Genomic DNA, 10,000 nt, shown 5'->3' with positions numbered 1-10,000 from the left:
TAGCCAGGGGGAGCTCAAGTCGTGCAACTGCGACCCGCACAAGCGAGGGCGGGAAAAGGACGAGAGAGGGGAGTTTGACTGGGGCGGCTGCAGCGACAACATCAGCTATGGGATTAACTTTGCCAAAGCCTTCATCGACGCCAAAGAGAAGACGGGCCGAGACGCGCGGGCGCTCATGAACCTGCACAACAACCGCTGTGGCAGAACGGTGAGAAGTGTGACGGTACACCAGCAATACTTCTTTTTTTTTGGGGGGGGGGGTCATTTCTCGTTGTGTTTTTTTTTTTTTTGCTTTTTGCGCCGTCATGGCCAATGTCAGTGTCGATATATAAAAAAAACAAAAACATGATAGAATCCGTCATAATTCCACCTTCACTGCTGATGACGCGCAACACTTCAGTCGCACACAGTTATGAAACTGAAGCAGACTGAGCTGAATTAAATCTCACCATCGTCCAGCCCTTTTTGTTTTACTGCATGTAAGAGCTGTATAGTTTTTAACAACTAGTCAGATGTGTAAGGTGAATGTGTGTGTGTGTGTGTGTGTGTGTGTGAGTGAGTGAGTGAGAGGGAGAGAGACAGACAGACAGAGACAGAGAGAGAGAGAGAGAGAAAAAAAAAAGAGAGAGAGAGATAATTTGAGTTGTAAAACTTTAGAACCTGACATGAATAAAACACAACACTAAATTCTGCAAACTCTTGGTCATGTCTTGTCAAAATCCACTGAATATTGAAGAAATTGCACTGCTGCACTGCACTGTTGCAGTGGTATGCACTCATATCACCTCACTGCAACCAGGCCCGGTGGACTTTCTGTGTGGAGTTTGCACATTCCCCCGCTAGTTGCGAAGGTTGTTGTCAGGCACCCTGACTTCCTCTCCACAGACATGCACAAAGCCATGCACATCAAGACGGGCAGACGGACAGAGAGATGGATAGAGATAGATAGATAGATAGATAGATAGGTAGATAGATAGATAGATAGATAGATAGGTAGATAGGTAGATAGATAGTAATAATAATGATAATAATAATAATATGTTCGACTTACATAGCACTTTTTTGGACACTCAAAGATGCTTCACACAGAAAACAAAATGATAACAAGATAGACAGACATAAAGATGAAATAACAACCACAGCCATTGCTCATAATATTACATTAGATGTGAGATAAATAGATAATAGATAAAAAGGTAGTTAGCCACTCTATCCTGTTTCATTTTATTCTCTAAGTTTGAATGTTTTCTTTTTCTTGATGTTGGCCCTGCAATGAACGACTGACTGGCCCCTAAGTTTTCCTGAATAGGCTCAATGGAAATGGATGGATGGATGGATGGATGGATGGATGGATGGACGGACGGACGGACGGCCAATCAGTCAGATAAAAACAGTTCTTTAAAGACCTCGAAAACACGTGTTTTTTCTCAATGTGGACTCTGAATGTGGGACGTGGATTTGACTGGGCACCTCGTTTCTTAGAGCAACCCTAATCTTCACCTCTTCTCCTCTCTGGATCCAGGCAGTGAAGCGATTTATGAAGCTGGAGTGCAAGTGCCATGGCGTGAGCGGCTCGTGTGCGCTGCGGACGTGCTGGCTGGCCATGTCGGACTTCAGGAAGACGGGCGACTACCTGAGGAGGAAGTACAACGGGGCCATCGAGGTGACCATGAATCAGGACGGGACGGGCTTCGCGGTGGCCAACAAGGCCTTCAGGAAGGCCACCAAGAATGACCTGGTCTACTTTGAGAACTCTCCGGACTACTGCCTCCAAGACAAGTCTGCAGGTGAGACGGACGGCGGGGAGGCGAACACAGCGTTGATGGATGGATCAGCGCCGGCTGTGTTTTATGTTTTAGGTGTGTTTTGTGTACGCTGTGCATATGTCCACACATGGCTAGTGTGTTTGTGTGCGTCGCTGTCGCTGTGTGTGTGTGTGTGTGTGTGTGTGTGTGTGCGTGTGTGTGTGTGTGTGTGTAATGGTAGTCAGATAACACAGCAGGCCTCCCGTGTGATGTCTGAGGAAGCTAATATCCTGGTCCCCTGGGGACATGGTCGTTTGGTGACCACCTGACCTCTATCAGTCTCTGTCAACACACACACACACACACACACACACACACACACACACACACACACACACACACACACACAATCAGGTACACACACATATGCAGGTGGGAGGAAACGTTGATCAACTTTATGTAAATGAAACTGGAATCTACCTCACAGCTCCTTCTTCCATATGGAAGCATGGACACCTCCATCACCTGGAGGTTTTTCTCAGCTCCTTCTCATCCTCGCGCCCTTTACCGCCATCTTCATCTCCCAGACCCCTCCCCCGCCCCCCATCATTCTCACCTTCCCAGTGGAATCCACAGCCTAGGGACACAAGCAGCTAATTTAAAAAAAAAAAAAAAAAAAAAAAAATCACTTCTCTCTGTCCGTCAAAGTCTCTCCCTTTCTGTCTGTCTGAACTAAGCGTAGCTGGAGGGCACTGAGGGCCTCTGAGTGTGAGAGCCTGTCTGTCTGTCACGCTCCACTGTCCATTTAACCCTGGCGCAAACACACACACACACACACACGCACGCACACGCACGCACACAAACACATAGTGCGGCTTCAAAGGGGAGCAGTGGCTTGGGAAAGGCAGTGTAACTATAGGCCACTCTACCAACACTGCATAGTTGTGTGTGTGGGTCTGTTGTTCTACGGGCAGCTTGTTGTGATAGGAAGCAGTTCAAACAGGGAGCTTCTCACACGAAACAGCCGCGCTAATCTCTGTGGGGATGGCCGTCACATAAGACACAGAGACAATATGTGAGTGCGTTAGGTAATAGCTCGGCCGCTACGAGAAAAAAAGGCCACGACAGCGGCGAGCAGATCCGACACCGAGACAAAGGCGACGAAGCCAAGCCGGGAGGCAACGAAAAAAAAGCTTTGCCACCACGGTTGACACCTGCGTGGCTTTTATGGCATCATCATGGAGAGAATGACTCACGTTGAGCGCCTCGCTGTGGGACTGAGACTGACATATCGCTCCACTCACAGACGAAGAAGCTACACAGGCAATAGTAAAGAAAGCAGCCTTGCTACGTAGCAAGGCGGCATGCGATTCATAAACACTGCCTACGTTGCGAAGGCCATGAGCCCTCTCCCGGGGCGTATTGATATTGGTTGTGTGTGTGTGAGTGTGTGTGTGTGTGTGTGTGTGTGTGTGTGTGCGTGTGTCACTGTGCAGGGATGCCATTCTCGCGGTCATGAGCCCACAGTTTGTAAAAATGTAGAAACAATGTCAATTAATGGTCGAAAAACCAGACAGTGTTGCTTGAAAAGACTATTTTTTTGGGGGGAGACTGTGACTCAGAAACCTGTCTAATGTTTTCAGGACTGATGGAAAATCATCTAAAATCAGAGGGACAAACGCCTCATTACTGAGATCCACTAAATAACAGATGTGACGTGATGTTATCATTTTTTTTTTTTTTTTTTTTTATAAACAAAAGTTGGATGGATACAGAGGGGTTTAAAACAAAAAGTCTTATTTCTTGAGACCCAGTGTTACAAATACAGTCACTTAGTCCAGTGGTTTGCAGTAGGGACTGCAGCCCCTTGAGGGGCCGGAAGGGGACATTAGGAGGACCACAGAAAAATTGGAGAAAAGGTAATAAAACTAACAAATAATGAAATAAAAGAAAAATAAAATAGATTTTTGACTTTTAATTACTATTATTAAATATTATTTAACTATTGTTTAATCATAACTATTAAGTATAATGTATAATAAACAATATATCACATGATTTTCCTGACAGTCAGAAACATCATTCATGGCGTTTAGGAGTCTAGGTAGTACAAAATGTACTGGTTTGTGACAAAGAGACCGAAGGAACAGACAAACAGCTCGGCTGTGAAAGACACTGCTGCAAAAAAACTCAAAAGTAAAAAGACTATGAGGCAGCATACGTTAATCACAGCTTTACAGCCATGCAGATAAATGGCCATGGTTATCAACATGTTAGTTGGTAGTATTCTTATTCTAAACCAACGTGACATCGTTGAATAGCAAATAAAAGCTAGCGCCAGAAGCTAATAGCTTCAATAAGCTGCAATAGTTGTAGATGGCTTTAGAAATGAAAGGAGTAGAAAATATTGATTCCAGCTTTGCTCCCACTTTGCATGGGGGGGCACATCAGAGAAATTTGTTGCTGATTTTTTTTTTTTTAAAACCAGCTAACGCTTTCCTACTCTTGCCCGTGCAGGTTCCCTGGGCACTGCTGGCCGCGTCTGCAATAAGACGTCCCGTGGCACAGACGGCTGTGAGGTCATGTGCTGTGGGCGGGGCTATGACACCACTCGGGTAATGCAGATCACCAAGTGCGAGTGCAAGTTCAAATGGTGCTGCGCTGTGGAGTGCAAGGACTGCGAGGAAGCCGTGGACATACACACATGCAAAGCTCCTAAACGGGCCGAATGGTTGGACCAAACCTGAGGACGCGCCCCCGCAGATCCCCTGCAATGAGACCCCGCCCCTCTCCCCTTTCACAGGACGTCCTGTGGAACTAGGCATTCTGGGAAAGTTTGTCGAAAAACACTCTGCGCCTCTGTCCCAAACCCCAGTTCGTCATTGCATGGCTTTTTCTACCACTCTCTGTGAAAGCACTAGACGTCAATACCCATCAATATGAAATATTGCTCATTAACCTCCGCTTGTGAATGACCCCTGTGACTGCACTGCTGGGATCAGATGGCATTCGGTGAAACCAGAGAATACTTTGGGGTTCCAGATGGATGGAAAGTTTTTTTTTTTGGTTTGTTTTTAATCAAAGATTCAGTCCAGATAGCCTTTTAATTCTAGCGTGTGGTTCTGGGTTGAGAATGGTTTTGCTGCTTTCACGATGCTTTAAAGACACAATTTACACATTGACTGAGCTACCAGACTTATTCAGTATTACTATGGCAACATCTTATACTCATTTACTTTTTGTTTATCTTTGGGGGGAAAAAGTACAATCTAATCAGAAAAAAAAAAAAATAGGACAAAAAAACTCAGCTGGATTTTGGGAAGTTGCTCGACAAGTGCACTTTGAGAAGTGGACATGGAAGCCTAACGTTTGACTCTCTGTGGTCAAACAGAAGCCCAGGCAAAGGACTGCAAGTGAAGACTGGGAGGTGAACTATAGATGAATGAGTGTACGACTGTGTTGTTGAAACTCGGAATGCATCTGTTTAAAAAAACAAAAAAAACAAAAACAAAAAAAAAACAGAGTGAGCGAGAGAGAAAGAGAGAGAGAGAGAGAGAGAGAGAGAGAAAAGAAGTGATTTATTTAAATTGTTAAGTGTTGTTTCATTTCTCGTCTGCGGATAAGACTGCACTAGACTTGGCGAAAACAGGGGGGAAGGGAAGGACAAGGGTGGCGGTTCAACAGTGTAGCCTAGTTTTCAGCATGGAAGACATCGAAACTGCCCCTAACAGGCGGAAAGACATGACCACGCCTCGGATGATCAGTCACACACAACCACTACATCAGATATTGCTTGTCTGCTATCCAGCTTGCTTGTATAAGATTGTGTATACTGCCTTATCTAAACAGACTTTCACATGACATGTAAGGTGCATTAGTACGGCACTGGAATCTTTCTTCTTCTTTTGTTCTGACGGACAAGGAAACTCCAACTGAGCATGAGCATAAATTGTAAACAATTTGTTTTTCCTCTCTTGAACCGGGTCATTGTTTTTTAATGGCTTGTCCTATGTAACATAACCGAGACAGATGCCACTGCAGAAAGACAAAAATGATGGGCAAGCCCTTGTCCATCTTAAAGCCAAATCATGTAATAGAAATGCTGTATCTGTAAGAAAATGGCCTCACTGCCACTGACACACTGCCCCCTGCTGGCCTGGTACAATACTACAGAACTTTGGTTTCTTGTCCGTCACCCTCTCGTGAGAACAAACCTACCCTGCCTTTTTCTCAGATGCACCATTACAGGCGTATCAAGAGTGATGAGCTTGCGAACATCTTGCAGCCAGGCAAGGGGTGTCGATGGTGGCGTGTGAAGTGTTGCCATAAAGTGAGGTGTGTGGACAGCTCTAAGTGTGCGTTTCCACCTGGCATTACCGAGGGTCAACGCATGCATCTACAGAGACCACTTGTGGTTGGATTTCGCTCCTAATGGAAATAAACATGGGCATTTCTGCCTGTAAAGATCAAATTGCCTTAATTTGTGTTCACCAAAAGGTAGGCGATAGACTTCACTGCAAGCCAATCTTCCTCACCTTGCAATTAGTTCTCAATGCGCTCTCATTATCGTGCAGTTAAATGGACTTATAAGTTAAGATTCATTCATGGTCCAACCCAATTACAACTGCAACGTGTATACATTCACTTCCGATTAAATTGGCCAAAGAAATCCGGGCGATCCGGTGGAAATCTCCATGAGATGGGAGGAGGCAGGGAAACTTTGTCTTTGGTCCGATCCATTACTGGAACCCACAAACCAATCCAAACACTCCGTTCAGTGTTCATGTTAACGAGTAAGAGTTTCTCAATGATTAATTTAAAACAATTTAATCAGATTTACGGAAAAAAAAACAGACAATATATACTCACTCATTGCTTTGGGCAAGTTTCAATCTGTAGCCTTAGAGTTGCCAAACCATGATTGGAACACTCACTATCAGGTTTAAAACCAGGTGGACACATGGCCACACCCCAAAACCAGTCCAGCCAGGCATCTTGCTGTGTTGTCAATGTGGCCACCATTTCCCCCATTACCATAGTAATGGGGTAGTTTCCCATCTCCGAAGTTCTACGATGCAGAAAACTATGGAGCGCTGTATTCATTTGGACCTCAAACTGGAATAAAAGCGAGGCAATCAGAGACCAAAGAATGGTTACCTGACAGCTAAAAATCTATCAGCATGACACAATTCAATTACATAGATTTTTTTTTTTTTTCATGTATATTTACCTTGAATACATGTTTGACCCATGTTCTTTCAGGAAGAGGAGTTCCTAAAGTGACCTAACGTGCAGCCCACTGCTGAAGAGCAATCAAGATGTTTTGCTTTTACACATGCTCATTATCATTACATGCTGACAATGTTTTTGCGATATCTCATGTGTATTTGTTTGTCTGTGGACAGTATTGCGGGGCCGCTCTGATGACCAGCGGGGGTAGCGATAGTTGCACGAGCAAACTAAAAGTTGGGCTTCTTGTGTAAATGAGATGAAACACTGCAGCAGGATTAATACAATCCATGTTGGCAACAAAAGGGTAATTCAGTGGGTGGGGGCAGGGTGTGGTCTCTCTCGGTCAAGGGGAGGGAAGTGTTTGATTAAAGGCCCGACCAAAACCCCAACCCCTGCTGGCCTCATCCCACCCCTCACTATGTGGCATTCCAGGTGGGTCCCAGGCTAATGACTAGATGGCTGTAATTACCCGAGGCTGTTGATAGCTGGTGATTGGACATGGTTGTGCCACAGAGGATCTAGTGTGGTGCTCCTGCTGTGACCACATTTAATCAAAGGCTTCTTGGCTGGTTTATCAAAGGGAATACTTTTCAGCAATCTTCTCAGCGTCAGTCCCGTCCTGCTTGCGAGACTTCCAGCCTAGTTCGGATTCTGTCACATTTGAGCTCAAAGACTCTCCATGACGTGAATTTGGAGGATTATTCCTCTCAGATTTAACTGAAGAAATGTGTCAACTCGTAAAGGAAAAAATGTTGAGGTCAGAAACCGTGCTCTGTGTATCACCAAAAGTTTTTCTAACCTCTGTTTGTCTGCTGATAACAGTGCAGACATGGGACAAGATGTCGTCTCTTGCCCAGGCCTGGTTGGACACTGGGTCAATGACACAGGGGATTTAGAAAGAAAATCATGCACCCACACCCCCCTTATGATACCTTTAAGGAACTGCTCTCCTCGGTCTCATCTCTACCTATGTATTATCTTTTATGCAACACATCTTTGATTGAACTTTAAATGTATCGCCTAATCAGCCCATAAAAGAATGCCTCCTAAATATCCTAAATCGGCAATTTCGAGAGCCACACGAGGGCCATTTGAATTGATCGAGGTGAGGTTTACAGTCCAACAGAGTATGGAGATAAACTAGGCATGAGGACATTCTTCCAGATCTATCTGTTCTGAAAGCAAGGGAGGGGCAAAGGTCAGAGGGAAATCATATTGCAGGGTAATACAGAAAAGATAATGATGTGTGTGTGTACATACATATATAGATATGTATATACAGTATACGTACAAACATACACACACACGCACACACACACATATATATATATACATATATATGTATACATACATATATATGTATATATATATATATATATATATATATATATATATACATATATATATATATATATACATATACATATATATATATATATATATATACATATATATGTATACATACATATATATACATATATCTGGCAAGTGCTGGTGAATGGATCTGACCGTGTAATGTTTTTAATCTGCGACCCTTTCTGTGTAAACTGTGGAAGGGTCGGTTAACTGCAGAGACACAAACTGTGACTACAGCTGCATTTTTTCCCCCCCGATATTTGAAATTATACTGAAGTGTTCGTTACAGATTAAAAGATATAGAGGTAAAAAATAAGGAACATTCTGTGGTTAAGGGAAAGAGGCAATTGTTCAGAGTTTGGGCATGTACACTGACTCAATCTCAATAGAGACCAACCAAGTTCCCCACAATTCACCATAATTATTTTACCCACCTGCCACAGGTCCCGCAAGGACTCCATCTGCAGGCCAACTTGTTGGATATGTCACATTAAGATCACTGCAGGCAGGCTGTGGACCTCCTTCGTGGCCTGTGCAGCTCACTGGTCACATATCTCTGAATGCTGAGAGCATTAGTTAGCTTTACTGTTGGTTTACCCAATCTATGTGGCCATGTTGAGCATGGAAATATGAAAGTTCCTGTATGCATGTGTGAGGGAATGAGTGCACACCTTAAGTCCTGGAAGAGCTGATGGCTTTTCTTGTTGGTTTGAACGGTAGATGGGGGAGTGCTGGGAGGTCAGGGGTCACAGAGTTTAACTATATCAACATGAGAACCTTGAGCACTATTAACAACCAGCACTGATCCGTCTCCTGTTGTCACCTCTGAAACATTGAGGGCTTGCTCCTCTGACTAAGCTTGGATTGGGACAGATGCAAAACGGGTGAACTCATTGACAACAACACCTGCTCCACTGGATTAAAATATGGCCTTGAATGCGGCTGCCCTCTGTGTCATCTCCTCCATTCGTCTTCATCCTTTCCTTTTTCCTCCGTCTGACGCCATACATGTCAGTCAGAAGGTATTTGTTGAAGCTCTTGCTGGAAGCAGGTTTGGGTTTTGGAAGGCTGCGAGGAACATTGGGTGGTGCAGATTTATTAGGGAGCTCTGGCTTATATTTATGTGACCTGCCAGGACCCCAAGGGTGTGGAGCGAGAGAGAAGAAGAAGTGTATGGGGTGAAAATTGCAGGCCTCTGTTTTGGGGTAAAAAGAATTATTGACACAAAATGCTGATCTTCTGAGGAATTACAAAGGAAAAAATGTCCACCAACCAAAAACCAGATGATTATCCGGTGTCTTTCTGAAAAACCAAGGTGTTTGTCCACAAGACCCACCACTCAAAACCTTCGTATATCTATGATGAATTCAAGACCTTTTTGCTGCTGTTGAACCATATCATTTATGATACTGTCGGGTTCCTACATTCACCTACATTGCGATGGACCTAAAGTTGAATGAGAACCAGTAAAACCAGTGTGACTTGACACAGCAACATTTCATCATCTCGGATATGTCTCGTGCACTGTTGGGCCAGGGGTCAAGTTAAACCTCGCGCTCCAAGAATCTCCCTCAAGTTCAATGCTCGGACGTCTGCCGTGATAGCAAGTGGACAAAGACTGCCATCGCCAGGCTGCCGGAGCGGCATATAGAGAAACTAGCGGTGGC

At 44.3% G+C, this 10,000-nt stretch overlaps 1 protein-coding gene across 1 annotated transcript in view; it reads left to right on the top strand.

The window, feature by feature from the left end:
• LOC142885803 (protein Wnt-2b-A) overlaps positions 1-6,216 on the top strand; it is a 13,056-nt gene extending 6,840 nt beyond the window's left edge. The window contains exons 3-5 of the mRNA XM_076022520.1: positions 1-208; positions 1,523-1,787; positions 4,263-6,216. The exon at positions 1-208 is cut by the window's left edge and continues 70 nt beyond it. Coding sequence (XP_075878635.1) covers positions 1-208; positions 1,523-1,787; positions 4,263-4,492 — 703 coding nt within the window. The 3' untranslated portion in view covers positions 4,493-6,216. The remainder of the gene's footprint in view (positions 209-1,522; positions 1,788-4,262) is intronic.
• The last annotated feature ends 3,784 nt before the right edge of the window (positions 6,217-10,000 follow it).

Source organism: Nelusetta ayraudi, unplaced genomic scaffold, assembly GCF_046127955.1.
Source record: "Nelusetta ayraudi isolate G7.1 ecotype Tasmania unplaced genomic scaffold, CSIRO-AGI_Nayr_v1 ptg000012l, whole genome shotgun sequence".
In the NCBI taxonomy this organism is placed as follows: Eukaryota; Metazoa; Chordata; class Actinopteri; order Tetraodontiformes; family Monacanthidae; genus Nelusetta; species Nelusetta ayraudi.
The sequence above is the reverse complement of the archived record's forward strand: the minus strand, read 5'-3'. Positions and strand labels throughout refer to the sequence as shown.